The following is a 27,302-nucleotide window of genomic DNA, read 5'->3' on the forward strand; positions in this document are numbered from 1 at the left end:
TTTTGTCAGTCATATTGCATACTGCAAGACCATGGTGCAATTCTATTTTACTTAAAAGAAATCTTTATACTTCTGTAAACAACCCATTGCCACACTAAGCCGAAGTCAGTTGTAAAGTTAAAGCTGGATGGTCCTGTGTAACCTATGCTTCAAGAGGTACTAGTAATTGACGGTGGAAGTTACTCCTATAATCTACCAGGCACTCTTTCCTTAATAAGGGATCGATTGACATAAAGAGTCACCTTCCAGAGTAGCACTGGCCTCCTCCTTAATCTGATGTAGGCAGGAACCTATGCTATATAAGATTTAAACTTCATCATAACATAATCTTTTTCATCCGTTTGCTAAGAGGATAGGCATATCTTGCTTTCCACCTAATAGAATGGTTAAACTGAGAAAGGAACCACTATTTAAACGAGTGGGTTTAATCTGATGCAATATATCTTTCATTTTTTTTGACCTCTCCATTGTTTTATATCATGTTTCTGTGTAGGCGGCTGCAAGTCAGTGATTGCTCTTGGATGCTCAAAGCCGGTGCAGAAGCTGACCAAAATTGGGATCAGTTTTCTCTTTAAGGAACTAGGTGGAAGTATTCTGACCTTATTGAGGATGACTTACAAATTTCACTGCACATTCTAGTTCCATTTTGTACATTCCGGTGCACAAGATTTTGCCGTCAAGTAAAAGTGAGCAGCATTCTGGAGTGGTCCGTTACTTAGTAAAGCTGCCTATGAAGAGAGGGCAGTCGCCGACCCTTTTCTGACGACCATCCAACGTACAGCAGGTACGATGGTTTTATGAAATGTTAGTCTTATCCTAGATTATAATCCATTTATGATGTTCGGTTGCCATGCTCCTTTGCTTCCCTTTTATAATATTGCACAAGTATGGGCTGCTGCTCGTTTTCAGCTTTCTTCTGGCATCAGTTTTCCTGCTTGGTTCGTATGTCTCACATTTGGTTAATTTTGCACATTTCTTTTCTAAATACAATTTACATGACAAAAAGAGGAGAACATTTGCTACCTGTATTTTGTTAACATTGTTGCTTAGTGTTTAACATTGTCTTGAAAGGTTAGATATCCTCTTCAAATATGTATTATTGATGAAGGTTTTTGACTTCAATAATTTTTGTTAAATATAGTGGACTATAAGTTATTGCTTTGGACTGTGAGTTATTTAAATGATCGTTCTTTGATTGTGTTGATAGTGACCATATTCAAGATTGCTGTTTGGCATTGAAATAAGCAACACTTTAGGAAGGATGGTTAATGTTTTCAGAAAGAGATTTCTTGTGCTCTACTGTGGTTGCATAAACAACAAAATGGCTGGCTTTGGCGAAACCTTCTTAAACTGTTTCTCTTAGTACGATGAGACTTTTGAAATGTGAGACGCGTCAATCCCATCCATGTCTTCATATCTCAGTCCTCATTTTGAACCGTTGAACTGAAGACATGATCTGCTCGTCTGTCACTGGTGTCTACTCCGCACATCAATTTGAACTTCTCAAGCTTTCCTCAAAAAGAAATCTGAAAAAAAAAAGAAGAGGGGATCATGTCAAAACAGTTTGCCATCCCTCATGAAAGATGTGAACTTGCCACTGCCTCTTAAGGCTATTGTGCTGATTGGGATGTGGACTCAGATTCTTTCTAGATTTACAATATCTGAAGGTTGACATGTGGTGGAAAGGTATGTCTGCATGAAGCTGTGCAGCAGAACTTGCACTGTTTCCACGAACTCTGCAATCGACTTGCCTCTTTGCAAGTTATCTATATGATTAATACTGTTTACAGGTTGTCTATAAGTATATCCATTCTGCGAACAAGTTCACTGCTTTGCAAATCCAATATTTTCATTCCTACGGCTGTGCGTCCATTTCATGTCCTTGCTGTGGTCATGTCGATCGTTTGGTGGACGTTTGGATCATTGGATGCCATGCTTTGAGACCCACGGGATGACGGGATTAAGTCTCTTGTTCAGAAGTGAGAGTGGTCATGCTGATAGGTCATGGCGGGGGCGGGCACGCTCACCTCTGACTAGTCGGAGACATAACCGTGCTGCTGCTGAGCTGCAATAGTATTACATATCACATACTGTGATTGCAGCATTCCAACCTCCTTCAAAGTTGAGTAACCCGAGATGCCATACAAAACCTTACACGCGACGACCTAATGGCATATTCTGCATGCCTACGATATATAGCTCTATATATATATTTTGCCGGCTGCTGAGGCTTTAAACAGGAGGCTCAGAGAATTTATTAGGTGGACCAGGTCCACTGTAGATCTAGGGTGGTGAATTCATTTCATCTTATGCACGGTGGAATTATTAGATGGATTTATTTCACCCTAACTCTACGGTGGATCTAATTCATTCAATAATTTCTCAGTTTTGATTTCATGGCTGTGTGGATAATGCATTGAACCATGATGTTGGGCCGGAACAGCGCTCAGAGTACATGCCTGTGCGGGCGACTGCTAGAGGTCCCACTGTTTCGTTGCTGCTTTGGACCCCAAACAGATATACTATAGGACTAGCATAATTATGCCTGCAACTTTCTCCTACTTGCGCGTGTTCGATCCCCATGTTGGTCGGCCATTGATATCGCTGTTTAGATTCATAAATATGTCTCAAAATCCCCTTCCAATAAGTGAATTTAGAATTACAAGTGTGCAGCTTTGATGCCTCATCATGTTCTAACCAAGCTTCCAAGCATGCATGTTGGATGAAACTTAACGAGCTTTGAGCGTACACATCTATGGAAAGCTCATTCCTCTTTGATATTGGTCACTGGAGGTTCACTAGCACAAGTATTGCAAAGCTAAACGAGTGCCGAGTCTGAGAAGCTAAAACTTTTAGATGCAAGTTTGCTGCATTTAAACCTAGGACATATTTTAAGGCTAGTAATGTGCACCTCTAGGTGAGCTTGATGGCATTCGTGTCAGCATTGGTGACTTTTATTCAATGACGAATAAGACGGTCCTTCTAAAGTGGCTGAACTATGGGACTTCACGGGGACCAAGTTACAAACGCACCCAAAGGCATCAAGACCAAGAGGCACGTAGCTCTGCGTGTCCTTCAGTCTCACAAGATTGGACCTACGACAATAGCGGTGCTCAAACGGAGCCCGACAGAAACGATGGCGTAAATAATTGCAGAGTTGTAGGCTCTGAATCCTTCTTTCTGGCTCTGCTTAAAAGCCGGTTGTAGAAAAAGAAAAAAGACTGCCTACAAGCCACACAAGCCATGCCACCATTTAAGCCTCACAAACATCTCCCATTAAATAAAAGCATTCTCTCCTGTACCAAAATAATAATAGTAATAATAATAATAAGAGCATTCTCTCTCCATATATTTCTCCCTTCCATTCCTCCCTCCTAACTATAGGCCAGATTGCTTCTTTCTTATATTTCTCTCCTCAGAGGAAATCGAGGATTTGAAAAAGATATTTGGATCCTCAAACTCAGCAATGATCTTCATGTCAACTTTTCTGTTTTTCTGTATCCTGTTCTTAAAATCTTCTGTACTCATTCATTTTGTTAATCTTCATCCTACGCAAATAACATACAGCTTTTGAGACTCCGTTTTTTTCTTTTTCCTTTTCTTCTTTTGTTTTTCATAGCGTTCTCAACTTCTTTTTTTCTTTTCCTTTATTGGTTATATTATAGATTTTAACTAGAAAATAATCCGTCTTCAGGAAAGAAAACAAGAGATTTTTTTTTGAAATTTCATCGACTTTACTTTATTAAATTTGTTCAGTTCATTCTATATAGTAACCTTCACCACAGGGAATAATGAATCTGAGTGAGATCAAGAAGCAAGCCTCTTCTTTTCTTCAAGAGAAATACAAGTCAGCCAGGCTGGTCCTTACTGATGCAACTCAAGCTGAAATGTAAGTAGTTCGACCCAATGAGAAGTGAGCAGCATAGAGAATAATTTTTTCTTCACTTTTTGCTGGAACAAATTAGTGGTTGCCAAACCGGAGGAAGATTTACATTACATAATTTTGTTTTCAGAGTTAACTCTCCTTTTAAACATAATTCTATAGAAATCAAAAGTAGAACTACAAGTTTGGGGCTTACCAAATAATTATATGATCTGCAGCCCTTCATATCTACATCATTCATGTTACCCATGCCTTGGTTAATCTTCATACATTATAGCATGCCCGGAAATGTTCTTTATTTAAAGTTTTTTTTCTTTCCTTTAATTTCTCTCTCCCTCTCAAATGGTAAATAGATTGGCTGAAGAGGCTACAAACAGTGATGTGTGGGGTCCTGATGCTAAGACAATGACCAGAATATCTGAGGCAGCTTATGACATGGATGACTATTGGAGGATTGTTGATGTTCTGCATAGAAGGTAATCATGTGTCTAAATCAAACAAAAAAGAACATTTTTTTACATAATTTACATTCATGTTCAATAGGAGCATGTTAGTACTCATTTGAACTGCTGGTGAATTTATGGGATCCACAACCTAATGCTCACTGTCAGTGGAACACTAATCAAATGCTATTATATAGTGAATTTGATAATGAACAAGTCCAAAGTGTGAGAAATAGGAACTTGGAAATCTATTGTAAAATGATTAGTAATTTTGGTCGAACTTGGAAATCTCATGCTTAGTAATTTGGCTTCCATGTAGGCTGCGTTCTGTGTATTGGAAGGAATGGAGGCAGTCATACAAAACCCTAGTGCTGTTGGAATTTTTGCTGACTCATGGACCTGAAGAAATGTTTGAAGAATTCCATTGTGACATCAATGTCATTCAGGAGCTCGGCAAATTAAACTATGTCGATGAAAGAGGGTAATTTATTGCTGAGTTGATATAGCCATAAAATACAATATAAATCTTGTACTTCGAAATTTATTGAAAGAGTGGCAATTTTCCTTCTTTAGGTTCAATTGGGGTGCATGCATGCAAAACAAGTCTGAGAGGATATTAAGGCTCCTAAGCGACGAAAAGCAACGCCAAGATGCACGTTCCAAAGCACTCAAAATCTCAAAGGAGATCCAAGGCTTTGGGAATTTAATTGTATCCCCTTCCTCATCTTCCTCATCTACCCCATCTTCTAGTAAAACTTGCAGATCTTCATCATTCGGTTCGTACTCGCTAGATAGTCCTACATGGAATGGAGAAGATGATCAAAGCAAACAATTGGAACATCATATAGCAGCTAATAAAATATCTGAGGATTTAGAGCAAGGATCATCAGAGAAGTGCCCCTTTGACCCTATGCTCGATAAAGAAGTGCAAAGGTTGCATCTTTGGGATAGCCCTATCAAGGAGGATGGCTCTTTGTTTGAATCTACTAATGAAGACAAAGAAGGTGAATCAGATGATAGGTCTGGTGGATTTTGTTCACGGCTTTTTGGGACAGCAAATCAAAGTATAAGAGATAATAATGTAATTGGCTTTAGAAGTTTATCAGATGTAGGCAAGGTGACAAAGAAGAAGATTGATCGGCAATTCTCCCATGGGTTTTGATTGGAGAGTAATCATATAATGCTCTTGTTCAGTGTTATGTAGCATTTCAATTCTCATATGAAATCATTGTATCGGTTGATGGAAATGCATGTGATGTCGAAAAAAATAATTCAAATGACAAGAAAGAAATATCAAATGTAATTTTTTGTAACCAAAATTTTCTTATTTTTATTGAAGCAGAACTTCGTTCCCCAAAAATTGAGGCAGGACTTCCAGTTAACATACAATTGTCATAACATCAGCATATTATTGCCACAAGCCGTTGTACATTGTTCGAAGTAATTGCCACTACATAGAGTCAGTTTGTGCAACATTTCTCAAAATTTTTGGACATGGCAATGCAATTTAGATGACCATGGTAAAGCATACAAAAGAATAAGGCCTGAACAAAGACAGTGACTTGAAAAGAGACCTGTAGCAAATGAGATAAGGTCAGCGCACCCTCAATTTCAAAGCAAAAGGTGTCTTCTGAATCGATTCAATGGCATTTGCAGCTAAATAGAAGAACTTCGATAACGAATTGGCACTGAATATTCTCTCTCTCTCTCTCAAAAAAAGGCACTGAATAGTCTTACTTTTCTGTACAAGCCTGCTGAATCCACTATCGCCATCCAGTGAGATAACATCTGAACTAGAGTTTACGGCAATAACTGGAAGGTGCAAGAGTCTGTAAATCAATTGAACAAGCTGGAAATGCACACTTTGACAGAAGCTACTAACTTAAATATTTAGAAGTGTTAATCAAGCTGTCTTTCGGTATGAAAAAAGCTTGGAAGACTGGGACCTGCAATGGGGTGCCAAAACTAAATTGTATTAATTCAGATCTTCAAGAAATTTATTGCGATTGCTTAGTTACAATCCAAAATGGCCATTGCCGGACTTTCTGCAGAATTTTTCACCTCATAAGAATTATCCTACTTAATAATAGGCATCCATTTGATCAGAATAATTTATTTTTTGATAAGCAAAAGAAAGGTGCACTGCATGCATGCATACTTATCAAGGAACTGAAACACTTGGCATCCAAGATGTGCATAAATATCAAGATGTACACAAGCATACAACGTCAACATCTGCTCATACTACATATTCTTCAATATCTAAATTTGTTCCTCTAAGAATCTCTCTCTGTCTCTCTCTCTCTGCCTTCTCCCGAGCACAAAATAGTTATGCATGATAGTATTTCATGTCATATGGGGAAAGTAAGAAGGGAAAGAATCATTTGTCAATGAAAGCGAATCACAATGCAGGAGATGGCGGATTTGCTCATTCTACAAAGTGCCTCCTCGGCCAAACATTCAGCTGCCATTTGAGCATTTTCAATGTGGCTTATCAAGTCCACAGCTTCCTGGTATCTCATCACCTGGAAAAGATACGCATTCATTCGTTTAGAAAATCAAGAAACTTCTTATTATCTCAAACTATCAATTAAAAATGTAAATATGGTGAAGGAAAGAGAGAGGAAGATATTTGTATGTTTCCTAATACATTTTTCCTCCAGAAAGATCACTACCTCCCATACGCCATTGCTTGCAAGTATGATAAAGTCCATATCAGGTTCCACATTTTGTGCAATGACAACAAGTTGCAAGTCCTTTGGAGGCTTATGGTCTCCACCACTTGCAGCACATAACATGTCTGTCCAGAAGACATAACATATTGCATTACGTGAAATTAAGCAGGAAATTAAGTCCTTAGCAACATCAAGAGATGGAAGTTTAATAATTTGATGAGATTCTCCAAAATGATGATGATGCTTGATATTTCAATGTTTAGTGATGCTTTTTTTTTCTTCATTTGTATCTTTAAATATAAAAAAAGGATCTCACTGTAAGGCTGACCGTTTATGTGCAAAATTGGCTACAAGAGATTCATAGGATAGTATTCAAATATGAACCAGAATCACTACTCTTAGCATCTCATGTGAAACTTAATAGTTGATGGCTAACAAATTAACAGCATATTATTAATATAAGTGGAGGTGTGGATTGGGGTCATGCAAATGTTAGTAGGAAGATATGTACCTGAGAATGACCATTGTCCCTTTATTGCTCTTCGATGATGTTTCCCACCTATTTGTGCGGCCACGCCATCCTTACACACTATAGCTTTGTATCCACCAAAAGATGCTGCCACAAATTGCCTTCTATTCATAACAAGCACAGTTGTGGATCCTCCAATCTCATTTTCTTTCTCTCCTTTATGAACCTTTGCCCTTGTAGAAATATAGGCCTTCCTCATCGTCTTTTTGGCTTTTCTTCGAATTTGATACTGCTAAAGAAGAGATATGTCAAGTAAACAAGAACAATGCTTCCCCCTAGAAAAAGTTAACAAGAAAGATTTCATAGTTAAATTCTAAGAACCTACTTCAATGCTGCAAAATAAGTATATACATCACAGCACTTTAACATGCATTTCTTGTAATCCTCATCCAATTAAATCACTTGCCACATGTATATATAATGGGATATTGCTAGCTTGAGATTTCTTTAAGGTTAAAGTAAAAAAGAACAATAATGTAATGTTGCATCTGCAGCTGTAAAACCATAGGATGGCATTGAATGAAATGGTTTCCACTGCTTAAAAGCAATTGTACTCATATTCATTCCAAAAAGGAAACAAAAAAAAAACAAAAACAAATTTCATATATGAAGCATGCAGGCTGACCTGATGGGCGTTGAGGTAAGAATATCACAGGCTAGGTATGGATAATTAATTAACTGTAACTATATTCATAAATCACACAAATGCATGCTTATAAAAAAGTGAGAGAAAAAAGAAGAGAGAGAAGCTATGAATAATGAATCAGGGGTATTCTTTTACCTCATTAAGTTTCTTGTCAAAGAGATGTGACTGCAAATATTTTGTGATTCCACATCCCATTTTCTGATCGAAGGCTCCAAATAACCACATCTCCGAACGTTCTATTTGCTCTCTTTGCGCAAGCACAGAACCTTCAGGGTTACCATCCCTTTCAATTACATGAAAACCATGCGAAATGCCCACCCAAGTTCCCCTTTTCTTTGCTTCCTTTTTGTCCTTAATTGCCTTTGTAGCAAATCTTCTCAATCTAATTGCCTGCAAACAGAACAAATTGCAAAAGGGCAATCAAACATCTGGAAAAATTATCAGATCTAGCTCTGTCCATTCATTAGGATTTAGGATCATGTTTTGGGATCAAAACAAGATTCACTGATTCATCAAGGGACTATGTGCAAATTTGCCTCATCATTGATGGAAACAGACACTAGATTCAATATATGAACACTACAAACAGACACTGATTCATCCGAGACATTCTAGTAGCATATCCTTGTGAGCAAGAAATAAGAAAATCATAATTATATAATACTATTTTAGTCAAACATCAGGCCTTCAATAATATGATCTATAAGATTATCACTTTTTCCTGGTTGTGATAAACTGATATACCACCAGCTATCGGCTGATACAATTTCTTTTGATATGCCACTTGGTTTTTGACCCCTTATTTAATCACTTTGTATTATTGGGTCATAAATTTTATGCACTACTTAGAATCAATGCTTCCAACAATAACCGAAATTAAATCATGAACATTATAAAATTTCAACAACAACAACAAAAAAGATTTGCCTTTCATCTTGACCTCAGATAAACCAAGATATCCGAGTCTAGAAATCTAGATACGCATCCTCATTGTTTTTCCGGCTTTGTTTCCTCTATATATACACAACCTTACCTACCGAAAGTAAACTATATGAACTCTAAATAAATGTAAAATTTTTGACAAGAGAAGAACAAGGAAAGGGAAAAGAGAGTACCCTGAACTTTCGAAGAAGAACCTTTATAGCCATTCGAGTATCTCCAACAAGGACTGTGGTTTACGTCAATCAAAAGAAAGAAAGAAAGAAAGAAAGAAAGAAAAAGGGGGCTTGGCTGATGTATATCAGTATATAGGAGAAGGAAATTTGAAAGGTTCTTCAAGGGTATCCAATCCGTCTCTCCTCCCTTCTTATGTGCATGACGAAGTCCGCCAAGACCATAAGACCGAGCTTACCTCGTGAAAGCCGACATCTGGCCCAATCCCATCTGGATTCTTTAACGGAGACGGATACAGGGAGAGTGTTTCAAGGTGAGGACGATTCGACCAACGGCTCGAATTTGTCGTCTACAAGTAGGAGCTCTAAGATTGTGGACGGTCTAGATCGGCATTAGATTGAAGAAAATCTGATAATAACGACATATTAATGGTCGAGATTTAAGTTTATTCGAGAGAACTTAAAGCATTCCATCCATAGATTAATGACTATACTTAATTCATAAAATTAAAGAAACGGTCTTAGCATGGACGTCGGGACCGTTACGGTCAACTAGAGTTCAAAATGTGACAGGAGGGAAGGGAAACCAAAAAAAGAAAAAAAGAAAAAAGGAAAAAAAGAAAAGGAAGGCAGTGCCTTGTAAGCGGGGAAAATTAATCGTAGGTTGCTGTTATAACGAACTTACTTACAAGTCCCTGTCTCGCAAGCTTTTCACTTACGATTCTGCGGATGAGAACTATTTACTGGTTTCCTATATGGATAATTAATTACTTTGAGATTCCTAGTTAGAAGCCTAGGATAATATTGGTAGATCCTTATTTTTACAAAAAAAAAATCACATAAAAGTCCATGGACAGGAGCTTCACTTGATATCAGCTACTTTTGCGGGTAACGTCTAAGAAAATTATTTATCTAGGTCCCTAGTTTAACTGTAAATTACTTATAAGTTGGTATCGAGCTGCTATTAAAGCTACAAACAAGTTGGGTCAAATTGGGTATGTTTGGTCTGGACCAAACCTAACTCATATTTTGATCATTATGTTAAACTAGGACCTAGCACGTAGCTAATTAGGTTAGGTCCGCTCCATGAAAATGATTTTAGATCGAGTGAATAAGTTTGCGTCGTACTTGACAGAGGCCTGATTCGAAATGTTTGGGTTTGAGTGAGAACTCGATGGAGCCAAGTTTGCAGAGAAAAGTCTTTTCGTAATGGATGATCCTCGAAACCATAATCTATTGATATACGGCATAAATCCAGTAAGTCAAGTATCCAGTTATTCTTTTGTAGCTAAAAAATAATATCTGATAAGTAAATATAAAATTACTAAAAAATTATTTTTTAAAAAGAATAACTTAAACTTGAATTTTCATTTATTAATTTTTAATTTCATCTAAGCAGTCGATCATTCTAATTTTACAAACTACAATTTCTAATATATACACACACACATACACTTTGAAGGAATTGTAAATAAGACTTCGCCGAAACAAATATTGAAATATAAATGTGTAAATATAATTAAGTGGAAACTGACAAGAGTAGATGTAGTTATTGAGATGCAAAAATGGATTAGTTTAAATAAGAGTTCATTCGATGAATTGAAAAATATATAAAGTGAAAGAGAATAAAATTTCTATGATTCAGATTTTTTGAGTTGAATAAAATCGGGCCGAGCCTTTTTTTTTTTTTACATAAATTAGATACATATGATATACAATTGGGTTAGGTCAGCTTGAAATGCAAGATGTAAACTTGACCTGAAGTTTAGATCAGATCTAAATTTTTTTAATCTAACCTATCCCATGGGTCTTCAATTATAACTTTTGGGTCAGATCTAATCTGGCTGGGACGTGGTCAATTGACTAGACCTATTCTACATATCTAAGAGTTATAGATTGGTTGCTGTATTTTCATATGGTTTGGATTAAATAGTCCCATATTTTTTTTTAAGAAAATGGTTTTATAATTCCCTATCTTCTTTTGGAAGTGATATGGCCATCTCTCTCTCTCACGCTTGCTCATCAAGCTTTGATATATTTGCCAAGCAATTTTGGTATATATAACTCAAGACAATTCCACAAAATACTTCAGAATGCTAGGGGCAACTCTCTATCTTCAACCTACAAAGTACTACCGAATTGACTGACTACAAAAGCGGCCACCTAATTCGCAGCCCCATTAACTTCACAGAAACATGTTTGGCCCGAAAAGCCCTTTCATCCCTCATTATTGTTTAGATATTTTGAAGCAAAAATTAGATGCAACCATTATTCTTTGGGCCCTCCGGATCCAATTAATGACCGTTGCCAAGTCCGGGCCCATTTATTTTACATGTCTGATCTAGATCCACAAAGAATAGGCTCGATCCCAGCGATAATCCGTTTTTCATCCGGAATACTTGGAACCCTCCACCGATATCAGCTTGCTTGAATATAATGCGCATAAAATTTCTATAGGTAGGGGAAAAAAGTGTACGGAAGATGTAATTGGGGTCGCAAAAACCCTAGGGTGTTGGGTGGAAGACGAAAGAGGAAGAAGAAGAGGGATACGGAGAGAAACGGCCGATTCATCTGGGGGGGAAGAGATGAAGGTGGTTGCGTTGGTGAGCGGCGGCAAGGACAGCTGCTACGCGATGATGCGATGCATCGATCACGGCCACGAGGTCATCTCTCAATCCCCGATCCCCCTTTTGGTTCGATCCTTATTCGTTCCATGAACTCCATTGCATTTTATCTTTCGCAGATCGTTGCGTTGGCCAACTTGCTTCCGTTTGATGATTCTGTGGACGAGCTCGACAGCTACATGTATCAAACCGTAAGTTTTCTCTGTCTTGTCTTCGATAATCCGAGGAGACGTCGCTGACAATGCTTTCTCGTTCTCACGATTCTTGATTGTCAACTTTTCTTTTGATCCTTAGTTCTGGAACAGTGCCCCAGTCGGGAGGGTTCATCTGGGGCGAGGGTGCATCAGTGCCCCAGTCTCTTTGTCATCTTCTCTTTTCTGATTTTGTTGGCTGTACCCACGCCCGGCGCGTGTAAGTTGCCGTTGCACCAAAAAAAAAAAAAAAAAAAAAGCTTGTTGGTGATGTCTTCTCCTGTATCAATTCTAGTTGTCTCCTCCACATCCATCATCCGCCCCCGCCGCGCGCGCGGAAAAGAACACCCGCCCCTTTCACCTCGACCCTCCTGAAAACTATGCATCTTAATTGAAAAAAATCACATCATGTATTTGATCTACTGTTATTCTATAAAGAAATCCATAAACTTTTTTTTTCGCTGTTATTAATTTATGTACATGTTTGAAAGTATGAGTGATGAATTTGTTATAAATTTTGGCTTTTTTTTATAAATAAAATTAGGTTGGGCACCAAATTGTAATTAGCTATGCAGAATGTATGGGACTGCCATTGTTTCGGAGGCGGATACGAGGATCCTCAAGGTATGCTACCTCAATAGAAAACCTAATGATTTAAATTTTACTTTTAAAAAATTCTGTTTTTTCCCTTCACTTTCTTGTTTTTTATATAATAATTTCTAATAATGGTAATCAATTTTTCATCTTTGTTTTGGTTTGCTAATGAAAATAATGGTCATTTACAATTCTACTGTAAAGCACGATGATGCCTTATTTTTGAGATGCTTCTCTTCTCAATCCAAAATAAATGAACTTGTTTGGGGACTGTAGAATCTTTTTTTCATAAGTTATGCTATGATTATTTATGATGTTTTGAGAATACACTAAAAGATGCTTTATGTTTCTCTTCTGTTACATTTTTCTCAAAAATGGTTTTTCCCGAAAAGGGCTTTCTTTATTTATCCTTATAAGCTCGATCTTCTATACTGTCTCTTGCAGTAGATTTTTTCCACCCTCTTCATTTTATTCTTCAGATGCTTGATGTTATTATTTTGTGCGTAGGCATCAACATCTTAGTTATGCGGTGACTGAAGGAGACGAAGTAGAAGATATGTTTATTCTGTTAAATGAAGTTAAACAACGAATTCCCTCTATCACAGCAGTCTCTTCGGGTGCCATTGCATCTGATTATCAGAGGCTACGGGTGGAGAGTGTTTGTTCGAGGTTAGGCCTTGTTTCTCTGGCTTATTTATGGAAACAAGATCAAACTTTCCTCCTTGAAGAAATGGTAATCTGGAGTTCATTTGTTGTTTCGTTTAACATATGCTTATTTTACTGACAAATTGTTAATGGCCACTTATTTTGACATTGCTTTGATGCTAATGGTTTCCATGATGTTGGTTCTTATCAGATAAGGAGGGGAATATTGGCTATCACTATTAAGGTAAAAAGCCATCACTATATAACATTTACTTATCCATATCCGGAAATTTAATTTGCTTGATTTTCCAAACTAGAACTTATGCTCGGTGGACTTGTATTTTTCGTAATTAAATTATTGTGATTATTTCTGCAATCACCCCCCCCCCCCCCCCCAAACTCATCTGCATGTTTTCCAATCACAATGTGTGGGCAGTCCTGATTGCCGGGACAGATCGTCTGTATAAGTTTCTTGATTTGACTATTGTCATCATCTTGCCTTTTTTTATTAAAAGTATATTTACTGAAATATCAAATTGTTGGAAATTCCATGCTTTCGAGTTCCTTGCTAAGATGTCTTTTGTTGGAGCTAATAGGCCATGCTACTGGCTTGAGATTTGAGCTCCAGAAGGACAGGTTTTCTTTGGTCATCTTATGTCAGGAATTTTTGGCAATGCTTAGATATTGAATTCCCTGAAATACACTGGAAAAGATTTAGCAGTCCTTTAGGACATAGTTTATTGTGGAGAAGTGAAGTTAGCTATAGCTAATTCACTTGAACATTACAGGTTGCAGCTATGGGTTTGAACCCTGCAAAGCATTTGGGCCAAGAACTTGCAGATCTGCAATCACATCTGCTTCAAATGAAAGAGTATGTAAGGGTACATCAACTTTGACCGATTTTCATTTGTTTTATTATTTACCATTGCCCGCTGACATGTTTATTGAGCTGCAAGGACTATTATATATGAGTGATGGACAACAATTTAAGGTATAATTCTGGTCCATCCTGGTGCAGCAAAACACCAAATCATACTTAGAAAATATGCTACCAGATCCAATTTAGGAGTAAGTTGCAGAGAAATACACAAAAAATGGGTTTTGATGCAAGTTACAGCTGACTTTTATGTGTTAGATATCCTTTCCTTGAAAAAGGTAGCGGAATTGGTCCTGGGTTCTATGACATATAATATTCTGCCATATACAGTATGTAAAGTGAACCTGTAGTCTTGATCAGCCTTCTTATGGCAGAAATGGGCTTGCTAAATGTTTGCACAATTATGATTTGGTTCTATCTCTTACTTTTGTGTAGGCTTTATGGAATAAACGTCTGTGGTGAAGGAGGAGAATATGAAACGCTAACTCTTGACTGCCCTCTGTTTAGAGTAAGTCTCTATCTCCGGCTCCTGTTTAATGGGATTCGATGTGATGTATTCATTAAGCTTGCTATGGCTGGGGGTACTGTTTTAGCTGTTTAGATTTTGCATTTGAATATCATGTGGTTATGCAAGCCATATATTCTTTATCTAATGTTCATTTGAGATGCATGAGATGAATAATGAGGAAACGACAAAGCAGGGCTGCATTTGCAAAAGCTTGCATTGCTGAAGCTGAATCCCTTTAATATGAGTGGATGATGCTGGAAAAGCTTGTGGAATCAACTCCCAACAGAAGGAGTTTACTGAATAATATATTCCTGAAAATTGCAAAACAAAGAAGCTAGATATGATTTATCCTTAGTGCTTTCAACTGTCTTGTTTAATATTTACAGTAGATGTCATAATATTTCTTTGGCAGATTGTTGAGCAAGTCTAACTTGTATAAACTTGCAGACTGCCAGGATTATGCTTGGCAAGTTTCAAGTCTTACTGCACTCAGACTTACCTTTATTGCTTTTCAACTGTCTTGTTCGATATTTAGAGTAGTTGTCATAATATATCTTGGATTCCTCAGATTGTTGAGTAGGTCTAACATGTACAAACTTGCAGAACGCCAGGATTATGCTCGACAAGTTTCAAGTCATACTGCATTCAGCCGATTCCATTGCACCAGTTGGCATCCTTCATCCCTTGGTGTTCCATCTTCACCACAAAAAAGTGGATTCGTCTATCAGCAGTTGTAGCAATAGTTGTTCAGAGAAAATGAGTTATATATGTGAAGTGCAAGGAGATTCTGTGCCGAATTATATGGTCAAGTGTCAATCCATGGATTTGGCATCTGACATGTGTACTACTAAGAAGGTGAACTTGTGTATCTCAGCAACCAGAAGGGACATGTTTTCCATTGGTTGTTGGATTCAAAATCCTTCTACAACCCCAGAAGGTAAGCATACATTTCCCTGTTGAAAGTTGGTTTTCCTCTTGTGAATCTTAATTATCTTTGCTTAGGTGAGTGCTTTTTTAAACTTTGCTATTTGAGTATTCCAATGTTCTAGAATTTGAACTCGCAGACCTGAAGGAAGATCTGATAGCGATTCTGAAGAGAATTGAATCAAAACTCAGTGAACATGGTTTTGATTGGGTGAATGTTCTGTACATTCACCTCTATATTTCCAATATGAAGGAATTTGCACTCGCCAATGAAGTGTATGTGAGGTTTATTACAGAAAAGAAGTGCTACTTGGGTGTTCCATCGCGCAGTACCATTGAACTGCCTCTGCTCCAGGTTGGCCTAGGTAATGCTTATATTGAAGTGTTAGTAGCAAAGGACCAGAGCAAAAGAGTTCTGCATGTACAAAGCATTTCATGCTGGGCGCCTAGTTGCATTGGGCCATATAGCCAGGTAAGATCCTTATAAATAGTTCACTTTGATGTTCATTTTTAGATATACATATTGAACTTTTTTTGGTCATATAATTGTGAATGTATGCAAAGCGTTGTTGATACAACTTGATTACTTTTATAAGATGGTCAGCTTCATAGTGTCCCCTTTTTCCAATTAATCCTTAATTTATATAAAAGTAGCTTAATTTCAACTTTTTTCCAGTTCAAAAAATAACCTTTGCCATATTAATCTGTTAAAGATTTAAATATTCCCTAATAAACCTAATTAGATTTCTCTTGAGAAAAGCTTAAAACATGCTAGATTATGTAAAGAAAGGATTTTAACATTGCCGAACTTTGAGAACTAAAAAATTAGTGACAATTCATAGGAACAGGCCTACTCATGCTAAGGTCCAATTTGGTGAGAGAAAATCAAATTTAGCAGGAAGGAAGAACTCAAAAACTTCTAAAAGTGATATTTAGTATACTAGATTCTAAGAACCTCAAATGGAGGAAGAATAGAGATGTACATGCATTATAGCTAGTTCTTAGAAAATGAACAGTGCATTGGCATGAGTTCTAAAATCTATGTTTTTGGAAAAAGGGTGGTGAAAGCCCACCTACTCCTAAAATGTTTAATCCTTTCTATGTAGGCAACCTTGCATAAAGAAGTTCTCTACTTGGCTGGGCAGTTGGGGCTGGACCCCCCCACAATGATGCTATGCTCTGGAGGTCCAGCTGCTGAACTAGAACAGGCATTACTAAACAGCGAGGCAGTGGCCAACTGCTTCAATAGCTCCATTGCTTCTGCAATTCTTTTTGTCATTTACTGTTCTGCATCTCTCACGTCAAGTCAGAGGACTGAAGTTCAGCACAAAATGGAATTTTTCATTGGACAAAGGGTCTCTGGTTTGCAGCACAAGAGAAGAGTTTCTGATCCTATTTTCCTATATATTCTTGCAACTGACCTTCCCAAAGGGTATGTATTCTTATCATATTTGGTTCTACTGCTCAAGTGGCACAAATTTTACTTTCGATTTAGCATTTCCAAGCTTTATCATGTATATTGTGATGTGTAAAAATGTCTAATGGTTAATATCATGTCTTCAATTTACCTGCTCGTTTTGGTTTCCTGTGCTCAGAACAAGAATGTGAAGAATTTTGTGCTGCATTCTACCTTAATATTATATGTGTCCTGAACAAAAACATTTTAAAAACTTTATTCTTGCAGAGCACTCGTGGAGGTAAAACCTGTCCTTCACATACCAGGGAATGGGTATGAAATTGAAACTGGCATTGCACAACCACCTAGACAAGAAATAGCAAACAAATGGAGATTTGAGTACTCAGAATGGCATGATTCTTGTTGCCAGATTCATACCATCAGTGGAAAGATTTGCTCGGCGGTAGTGTCTGTTACTAATGATGTGGCAGCCAAGGTCTGCTCCAAAAGTGATGAGAAACTTGGAAACTTTTGGCACCACAACACTGAAAAGCACGTGAAAGAAATTGCAATGTTTTCTGTTTTCCTTCTTGATAAGATCCTTTTGGAGAATGAATTCCTTTGGGGAGACCTGACGGTGAGTTTCTTACTTCTGATCTTTGATAATTTTTTTTGGTAGCAAAAGTAAGTTGATTTGTTAAAAGCCTATATTTGTTCTTCAAAAGCAGCACACACACTTAATCATATGTACGTGCCTGTAAAGAATCTGCCAAAGATGCTTCAGAAATATTTCCATGTACTAATAATTTCAAAAAGCCAACAGCCTTTGTTCTCGAATACCTAATAATTTATTGAGAAACAATTTGGTTCTACATTGTGTAAGTAATAATATCAAATGTCTACCAACTAGAAAGTATTTCAAGGTTGCCCGATTATGATTTCAATTATTAGAATGTTAGTTCTCTGTACAGTTTTGTGCTTGGCCCCACGAGTGTGGAATCAATCCGCATACCTGCATGTGTAAATGATGCAAACGTGCTTGCATGTCATCATCTATATGTTTCCATGAATGTTTGCATACAAAAATTTGCAGTCTAAGACTATTATTCCCACAAAGCAACTTGCTTGCTTACCTTGTAGCCGCAAATGTCTTTAATTTGCTTCTCCTTATTCATATGCATGTATTAAATGTGCAGAACTTGAGGTTCTATTACGCAACAAATATTCCCATTGCTACTGAAGTTTTGGCTGACATATTTTCTGGGGTTTTCACTGAATTTGCGGAGGTCAATAAATGCATTGATATCAGTAAGGAGCCAATTTTTAACCTTGTTCCAGTTATAGGCTCTGGCAGATCAGCATGTACGGACAACATAATTTCTTGTGAGCTATTCGCATTGAAGCAGTGAGTTTTTTTTTTCTTACTGTGAGAAACAGGAGATTTGCGAATCAGAGGAATGCCACAACTAATTATTTGATCACGGCATTCCTTGCTTTAACATTATTATGATTAGATTTTTCTGAGGACTCTGGAACCATTCTTTTCCGTGATTGCTCGAGGATTGCTATGACATACTCTCAGAATCTGGAGGCATCCTTGTTGATTACACTCGAACATCAATTTCTGTGGTACCATAAAGCAAACAGAAAGAACCCCATTCCAAGCTCGATAGTTTCAGAGTGTTGATACATCTGTTGGAATCTCCAAAGGCCCCTGTTGCTGCATGGATTAAATGGGCATATGGAAACGCTTTCATCATCTTTCAGTTTATCCTTACGAAAATGAGGTTCAAGGGGATTTTTAAAAGCAAAAGTTGGACATTTGACAGTGTTATAACTTCCATCAAAGATGTCTATTACATGTATAACTTGGTATCGTGAATTTAGCTAGATAATTGTTTCATATTGTGGTTTGTTCCGGGTTTCTGCTGAGAAGGAACCACAGTAGTCGTGAAGTTGCTGCGCAGCGTTGAACAGCAATGTGCAAGCTCTGTCCTGCCGCGTGCAAAATATAGGGTCGTTTTATCCATATGATGAATGCCAACCCTAGCTTAGCGAATTGTACAAGCATTGTGGCTTGTGCTGCAGGAGCGCGGATTCATCAAGGAATCACGCAACCGTACAACAAGGGAAGGGGTAGCTATTCTTTTATTTTGGAATACATTAGTCATTAGTGCCCCCAAAACTTGTACAGCACTACCTGATCTCCAGGATTTTATTGCAGTGCTTCCGATAATATATAAAGAGGACGATCCAATCCGATAGGGTGAGGTACAAGAGGGCGGCAGTGCTATCCCATTTTCCGCTGCAATTAGTAGGGCCACAAATATGTTGGTATAAAAAGTAATAGGCAAGCTCTAATGCACATGCACAATACACAGTGTCGATTCAGACACTTCAACCCATCCCATTTGCAGTGACGACCGAGCTAGTTCTATTGATACCATAGCATATTCCATATAAAAGCAGCCAGATCCAGGGAACTGATTTCAGGGACAAAGTTTTGTACACTAACGAAAATTATGACAAGAAGAAGACAATGCAGGCTAGGTTTTCACGCTTAGGAGCACCCAGGAAGAAAACCGGAGGATTCTCTCCAAGCACTGATTTTGCCCCAGGCTGTTAGGTCTCGCGGTAGGACGAGTAGCTCCTTGCAAGGAGACAACCGACGGAAACTTACAAATGGAAGTTTCAGGAGGCAGGCGCAAGACGGCGGACGATGATTTTTTTACCTAACCATCCTGACTGGATAGAACCAAACCAAACCAACCGTTTCAGGAGGCATAGAGAGCAAGCAAGCACAAGATGGTTTCAGGAGGCATAGAGAGCAAGCAAGCACAAGATGGTTTCAGGAGGCATAGAGAGAAAGCAGGCACAAGATGGCAGACGAAACGAACGATGATTTGTTTAACCGAACCATCCTGACTGGATGAAACCAAACCAACCGCCTCTCTGTTTCCCTACGCTTGGTTCTACCATCAGTAGAATCCTGCAACCGGACTTTTTCTGTTTCCATGGTTCTACCATCGGTAGAATCCTGTAGCCGGACTTTTTCCGCCTGTGTTTCCACGCTGACCAGAGAATAGACCATAATGCAGCGGGCCGAGAAAGGTCGGAGCGCGATGTGCTTTGGGCCCAAACCCGATACCACCAAATGGTTTCAGGGCCCCGTCTCATGGGAAGATTGATGTTTAAGCCAGAGACCCGCCGTGCCTGGTGCTGACGTGGGACGCCGGCCGACAGCGATCCCCAAGTCATATGACCTCTTAATAACGAAGGACCTTTTCATCCTCAGATACCAGATTGAGGCCCCATTGCATACATTACTCATTTTGAGCGTACGTTTCCAACTAAAATTAGGCCTCTATTTGCATCGTACCATTTTACGCAAAACTCCAGACCTCTGAATCCCACACAGACGAGCAATTCTCATTAGCTTAAGGGGCCAAGCTAAGCAACACCGTGAACCCGCATTCAAAGGAGATTCATCAGAACAAAAGGGCAATCTGCACCTTCCTGTCCATCGTATTAGCTCTTACAATACTCCGTTTAGATTGACGGTTCAAAAGCATGGAAATTCGTCAAATTGAAAACAGAATAATTAGCTACCTGCAACATTCAGCGATTAAAGAACAAACTTGGCATTAAAACAAAAACATAAAAAAAAAATGTAAATATCTAGGCAAAATCTCCGATAAGATCTCTACTAAAAGATCCCCCAAGTTCTGGCTTTTGAACAAGAACTAAAAGTAAGATCGAACAGGGATGCATCACAAGCGATGTAAAAAAACCAGCGAACCATGCCATCAGACCTCAGGATGCATTCTGCTTCTTCAGTTTTGCGAACTCCTGCTGGATAGCACCACCTCTCTGAAAAAGTGAAGATTGGAGCATTAGGAAAACGGGAATCAAATGATATGATTTGAGGAGAAAGGATGAAACAAACGAAAATCCAACCTTGATCCTTGCCAACATGACCTTGAACCTGTCAAAATCATTCAAGGCGGCTCTTCTCTTCTGAACAATCAATTTCCTTCCCCATGAACTATTCTCCCATTTGTTCTTCACATCTGCCATTAAATAATCTATTGGATGAACCAAAGAAAGAGGATGTCTCCTTTGGAGGTTACAGAAAGAGAGTTTGAATCATACCTGCAGCTTCCATGGCAGCAATTAGAGACTTCTTCTTAGGAAGTCTAGGAATGTCGATCTTAATATCAGTCAAGGAAAGCCTCTTAAAATTCATTTGCCCTCGCACCATATCAGGGGCATCGACCAGAGCCTGATAAAAGTTTTCAAATGACAACCACAAACAACACCCATCAAAAAATTATGATCTCTTGTCTAGAACTCTGAAGGAAGGTCATCAGATATTGGGGAAGAATTGTTCAAGTCCAGGTAGACATGTTACTATTTTTTATTTTTTTTTACCTCAAGTATATAAAAAGAAAATGAAAGATTTATTCCCCAACCACCAATCCATTATTTCCAAATACGAAAAGAATTTCTGTAATTATCAACATTTCAGACTAGACGAGATATCTAAAGTCGGAGAATATATAAATACAAAACTTACCCAATTTATAACAGTACATAGGAAAAGTCAGTCAATAGAAATTAAAAATGGAAATAGAACAACAAAATCATAATCATGTTGCAGTACAGCAGTGGGATACCAAAGAAGACATTTAAGGAAGTTGGACTACTAGTTACACTTTACATTATCCACCGTTCTGAGATATGAGGTTTAAATTCTTTCAAATTACAACTCAAAAAAGACTTTTAAATTTGTCAATATCAATAGAAGATACGGTATAACGTAAAATGACTAATGCCACTTCTAGAATTGGAATATGCATTTCGTGTGGAAGGTACATGGTCTACAATTCATGTAGTTGTAACTAGTTCTTTCCTTTTACAATGCATCATCAATAGTTACGAATATTCTGTTAAAAACAAAGGATACAAAGGAACCTTCACCAATATTTGCTGGCAAGTCAACCTTCCTGTAATGTAATCAATTTCTGAACACACTGTTCTTCTATGGTCTTTCCTGATAAGTTCCATTTGTCTTAATTAAAAAGAGAAAAGAAAAGAAAGATAATATCCAATTTGGTGTCTGCTCCATGCTTTTCAAAGTAAACCTTCAATGCAGCAGAGGAAAAACTCATTCATATTCAAGAGTAAAGCACAGGCAGATTAAAAATGTATTTCAAATAGCAAGCAGCTGGTTCAAATATAGGTAGAATAAAGGTGTGACATCAAATTTGCCTCTATTTATCTACTTCAGGGAAAAACATTAACATAGAAGCTGATTATATCATTAGAATGTCAATCCATTTTGACAAAGTTAAAAAGCATCAGGATCAGAATTCAGAGGTCATGAAGATGCACAGAGTTGGCCAATGCAAACCGAGTAGATAAGAAAGACCATCTGCATACAAAGTATGCATCTGATCGTGCAATAGTTTCCAATTGCATCTGATCATGAAGATGCACAGAGTTGGCCATTGCATTCAGAGTAGACAAGAAAGATCATCCGCATACAAAGTATAAATCTGATCCTGCAATGATTTCCAATTGCATCAGATGATATAAAATACCAAAATTAACTTAGATTATTGTTCCAATCCAGAAAAAAATTATTTTTAGTTTACTGAAGAAGAACACTCATACTTCGATTAGCTGTCGACAAGGCCCGCCAAACCGACTGTACCGACATACCCGTGGGCCCCAATTCGGTACCGGTTGGAACCGGTACCGAACCAGCCAACAAAGCAGACGCGCGCACAAACGCGACGCGCAGACGCGAAAAAAAAACGCATCCACCCACGGACGTGTTGCCACAGAGTAGCATTAATTAGCCCACGCGGGCTGCCAGCCCGCGTCAGCACGCTACCCTGCTCAGGGGAACACGGGCGCGATTCCCTGCTGGGTAACCGGCCACGGCCGCAGTTCCTGCATGGGGAATCGCACGCAAGCACGAGCTAGGTGCACGATTTCTTGCTTGTGCGTCTGCGCGCGGACGCGTTAAATTCCACAGAGTGTTATTAAATGGCCCACGCGGGAGTGCAGGAAGCTGTGCTTGGGCCGGTGCGAACCGACCTAATTCGCACTGGTACGTAACAGAAAATGGCCAATTCCGGCTCCTATAGGGTCGGAATCGTTTTTCACAGCCGAACCGTACCGGTTGGGGCCGGCATCGGGACGCGCTGAACCGGCCGGTTCAGCAGAACTTATTAATAAAGCCAAAAATGAGTAATGTAAAGGATTGCAAGAACCTGAATTTTATAATACTAAAAAAATAAATTAGTTGATATTTCATCTTTAATCCTTGTCACAAGAAAAAAAAGTCTAATATGGTCATGTTTAATAATCCAACCTAAATTACTATTCATAAGTTCTATTACTAAGAAATATTTTCCTGCAGTTTTTCACATCAAAGTAAAGATGATTCCATTGAGTTGGTATAGCTTACAAACACTACAAACGTATCTCAACCTAAATAGTTATTTCATGTCTATTTATCTAGAATGCACTGAAAAAACCTAAAGAGGACAAAAAAAGAAGAAGAAGAAAACAATGTTAACATCATTTTTATTTTTTTATTTTCAAAAAACAGAAAAAATAGATATTCTATTTTCTGTTTTTCCTATTTTATATAAATTAAAACATCTTTGGTATAATGAATTACTTTTAAAAATCAATATGGAGATGGTGGCAGTTGCTGTGAAAGCGACGGAGGTGGCAGTTTTGTTGGTGGCAAATCTAGTGGCGGTATAGCAAAGGTTTCGACAATAGCAAAGGTGATATGACGGAGGTGATGACAATAGTTGTGCTGTTGGCGACCATAGCGGTGGTGGTGAGAGCACCAACAATATAACAAAGGGAGCGATGATAGAAGCGATGAAGTAGTAGAGATGGCGATGGCTATGACTGTGGTGGTAACAATGATTGTGGTGAAAGCACTAGCAATGTAGTGAAGGTGACGACAATGGAAACAACAGCGACAATGATGGCGGCGGCCATAGTGGTGTCAGAGACAACGATGATGGTGGTGGAGGCCGTAGCGGTAAAAGATATGAATTTTCTGTTTTTGAAAATATTTGAAAGCAAGACTTCTTTCAATTTTTTTAGAAATAATTAAAATTACTTTAAAATACGAAATAAAAATAATAGTACCAAACATGTTTTTTATCTCAGTTTCTACAATTTTGTTTTTGAAAATAGAAAAGAAAAATTAAAAGAAACAGACACTAAATTTCAATATTGTGAGTCAACTCCGTATCCCGACCTATGCATTCCAGATTTCCAATTCGCTTGTCAAGTGTATACCAATGTTTGTTATCCATATTCAAGCTAGATGCAAACAAGGTGCCAAAAAATCACAAAAATTTTGGATCCAACCAACTGAATGAAGTCCCGTCCAAAAATGATTTTCCATTGCCAATAGATAGTAAGAATATTCAGCCAATTTCTATGGAGACAGGAACAGAAAAACGGAAATGAAACAAGTTGAGATAGCATATTGCGGAACCATCTCTTCTACAAGAGATTGGAGTGTATTTCTAAACAAGAATAACAATTGGAGCAAAATGATCCACTCAAAAATAATAAAAAATAATTAAGAGATCCTCCTACTGAGCTAATAAGCCCCAGTTTTCGTCCAAGCCCACGGAAATAAACACACCATGCATCGCCGGAGTGGTAATGAAACTATAGACAAACAAAGAGTGTTCCGGAAAAACTAAAGAAGGCTCAAAACTTTAGGCTTTTGCTTCTCAAACCCAAAGAAAATACAAAATAGAAATTTTCTCATCTTCATAAAAATAGAAACTTTCTTTCAAAGAAAATGGATTGAGAAACAGATCAAATACATACTCGGTTCTGGTCGACAACGTCGACGATGACGACGAGCCTCCCGTAATCCTTCCCGTAGTTCACGAGGGCAACCCTCCCGATCTCCACGTATCGCTTGAACGGCTATCAGATCCCAAAAAAAAACAAGATAAACGAATCAAATAAAAGCCCTACCCAAGTAAAGACACAACAAGAAATGAAATCAACAACTAGACGAAGGAGTCAATGAATCGAAGAGGGAAAGGATCAATTCTATCACCATGGTTGAGAACGGCGGCGAGAGGGCGTAAGAGAGAGGGAGAGGGGAGCTAGGGTTAGGTTAGGGTATCTCTCGTGGTAAAGCCCTGGCCTCGGGTCGCCGCGAGGGGTTTTATTGCTCTTCGCTGACCGTCGGGTCTAACTTCTGAGGCACGCTATTTGATGCTGCAAGCCTGCAACACGTGTTAAAAATGCCTCGTTTCACTCAGAAACAACAAATTACCACCAGGGAGAGAGATCAAGATCTACTGATCGGGACCGTCCATTGAACATCATGAAGCATTTGTCTGCTTATTCTGCTTTGTAATTTTTTTTTTTTTGCGTATCAAACAAGTTCTAAAATTATTGATATTAAAATAATTTTAATATACATATATTGATACTTGGATGTATGATGGATTAAAAAATAATTTTTGTATTTAGTTATTAAAAAAAACACATTCTAGAATAACTTATGTTTGATTGCGTATTTATTTTTTTTAAAAAAATATAAACTATCTATCATATTTTTAATAAAGAAAAATATCTTACTCCATTCTACCTAAATACTTAGAGATATTTTTGAAAGAAAATTATCCCAATATCCAGCGAATGGGTATTGGATTTTACCGGATTTTTCTTCTAATAAAATGTGAAAGCCTATCTTTTTTAAAATCCCCAACCAAATATGAAATATCTCACTATTTTCTCATTGGCCCCACATTTTTTCTCTTTTTTCTGCAAACCAAACAAGTCCTTCGTGGAATGGTATTCTTTGGATGGATGATTCTCCCCTCTCAGAAAAATTGGACATCATGGTATATGGCATGGAACTCTTCTGCTCAAAGCCCGCACGCTAGCTTATCATTCGGACTCTGGGGTCTCCCTGCCGCGGCTGGACGGCGTCTCTCCCACAATCTCGCCCTCTTGGGATTGGCGGATCCCCCAAAGATTTAATTTCGATATTGTTATGAGATCGCAGCGACCGGATACTTGTTGCATGGTCACTGCTGATCCATGCGACCTCTATTCCAGTAGCAGAGCTCCGGGCTGCTGACTGCTGTTGAGGGGTTGAGGAAAGCCCATTTCATGCTACAAGCCACGGCAATTTGGATTGAAGGGGGCTTTGCATCACTGCTTTCATGGACCGCACCCTTCTCATTGAGAAATTAAAAAGCTCACATCACACCCAGCTAGTCACCAGACCTCCAGGAGGCGAACCAAGCCAACGACTATCTTGTCAACCCGGTTGCCAACTCTTCAGCCTGCCAGATGTTTGGACTGGAATCTTGCCACCTGATTCGCTTTATATGTAAATGCTGGTGCCTGGGGAATCTAGTACAATTCGATATAAAGTGGCTCTTGTCCCAGAACTACCAACAAAAAAGGAAAAAAAAAAAACATGATAATATATATATATATATATGATATAATGAAAATTAAAATTTTCACATATATATCCTTCAAATACAGTTTTATTACATATTTACTTTCTAAACACCATTATTTACCTCTCAAAGCATCCTCCATTAACAGTGATGCTCCTCCTCCTGCCACAATTTTGATTGGTAGGGTTAATGAATTACTATCTTACATATGAAATGATACTAGTACCCCTTTCATTAATATCACTAGAAAAATTTAGCATACAGTTTATACTACAAAGAGTTATGTTTTGCTAAATATTCAAAGATATTAATGCAAAGAGTAATAAAGTTTATTTTATACTTAAAAATAGTTATTTATTTATATTTTCAGCCAAAATGTAAATCAAAAGGAGCAATGTCACAAAAACAAGATGATATAAATATGTATGGTGACTTTTTAAAAGCAAATATATAATACATAATATTTGCAAGGATATGATAGCAATGTAAAAATCTTAATAATTTAGGTTATTTTATCTCTTATGAAACTACTCTTGTTTTAATTAAGTGAATTTTGTATAAAAAAATCTAATTAATTGTTGATCTTACAAGAACATATGGATGCTGCATCAAATTATAATATCCTATATACACCTTTGACGAATGCCCAATGCTTATAGATTAATTGCTTAATTTTATTTTCAGTTGAGACTGTACGCAACTCTTCTAAAAAAGAAGGGCAAATTCCAAAATCGATTGTACTCAACTTTGTAAGAGGCCGTGTGCAACTT

The 27,302-nt window shown here is 37.9% G+C and overlaps 4 protein-coding genes across 5 annotated transcripts; 2 read left to right on the forward strand and 2 right to left on the reverse strand.

Annotated features, from left to right (window-relative positions):
- The first annotated feature begins 3,612 nt into the window (after positions 1–3,612).
- On the forward strand, positions 3,613–5,575 carry LOC103724012 (epsin-3-like). The gene is made up of 4 exons (XM_008815133.3): positions 3,613–3,889; positions 4,237–4,359; positions 4,646–4,807; positions 4,900–5,575. The coding sequence occupies exons 1-4, from the start codon at positions 3,792–3,794 to the stop codon at positions 5,486–5,488; spliced, it is 972 nt and encodes a 323-aa protein (XP_008813355.2). The 5' UTR covers positions 3,613–3,791; the 3' UTR covers positions 5,489–5,575.
- A 958-nt stretch (positions 5,576–6,533) lies between these two features.
- LOC103724018 (putative protein phosphatase 2C-like protein 44) lies at positions 6,534–9,324 on the reverse strand. Its single transcript, XM_008815142.3, has 5 exons — positions 9,292–9,324; positions 8,312–8,566; positions 7,513–7,759; positions 7,002–7,126; positions 6,534–6,851 (listed from the first exon to the last, which is right to left on the reverse strand). The coding sequence occupies exons 1-5, from the start codon at positions 9,322–9,324 to the stop codon at positions 6,714–6,716; spliced, it is 798 nt and encodes a 265-aa protein (XP_008813364.1). The 3' UTR covers positions 6,534–6,713.
- A 2,374-nt stretch (positions 9,325–11,698) lies between these two features.
- LOC103721763 (diphthine--ammonia ligase) lies at positions 11,699–18,950 on the forward strand. Of its 2 annotated transcripts, none has more exons than XM_026810491.2 (12): positions 11,699–11,951; positions 12,032–12,103; positions 12,648–12,727; positions 13,205–13,430; positions 13,554–13,586; positions 14,131–14,213; positions 14,655–14,727; positions 15,331–15,664; positions 15,777–16,123; positions 16,758–17,083; positions 17,336–17,684; positions 18,244–18,950. In XM_026810491.2, exons 1-12 carry the CDS (start codon positions 11,874–11,876, stop codon positions 18,454–18,456), a joined length of 2,214 nt encoding a protein of 737 aa, XP_026666292.1. In that variant the 5' UTR covers positions 11,699–11,873; the 3' UTR covers positions 18,457–18,950. The 2 variants fall into 2 exon arrangements, with proteins under 2 accessions (XP_026666292.1, XP_008810325.1); XM_008812103.4 differs by having other exon boundaries at positions 11,705–11,951; positions 15,792–16,123.
- A 1,588-nt stretch (positions 18,951–20,538) lies between these two features.
- LOC103721781 (60S ribosomal protein L14-1) lies at positions 20,539–25,310 on the reverse strand. Its single transcript, XM_008812122.4, has 5 exons — positions 25,167–25,310; positions 24,929–25,030; positions 21,200–21,329; positions 21,005–21,117; positions 20,539–20,917 (listed from the first exon to the last, which is right to left on the reverse strand). Exons 1-5 carry the CDS (start codon positions 25,167–25,169, stop codon positions 20,861–20,863), a joined length of 405 nt encoding a protein of 134 aa, XP_008810344.1. The 5' UTR covers positions 25,170–25,310; the 3' UTR covers positions 20,539–20,860.
- Positions 25,311–27,302: the final 1,992 nt, after the last annotated feature.

The sequence above is a fragment of the Phoenix dactylifera genome, chromosome 17 (assembly GCF_009389715.1).
Source record: "Phoenix dactylifera cultivar Barhee BC4 chromosome 17, palm_55x_up_171113_PBpolish2nd_filt_p, whole genome shotgun sequence".
Taxonomy (NCBI): Eukaryota; Viridiplantae; Streptophyta; class Magnoliopsida; order Arecales; family Arecaceae; genus Phoenix; species Phoenix dactylifera.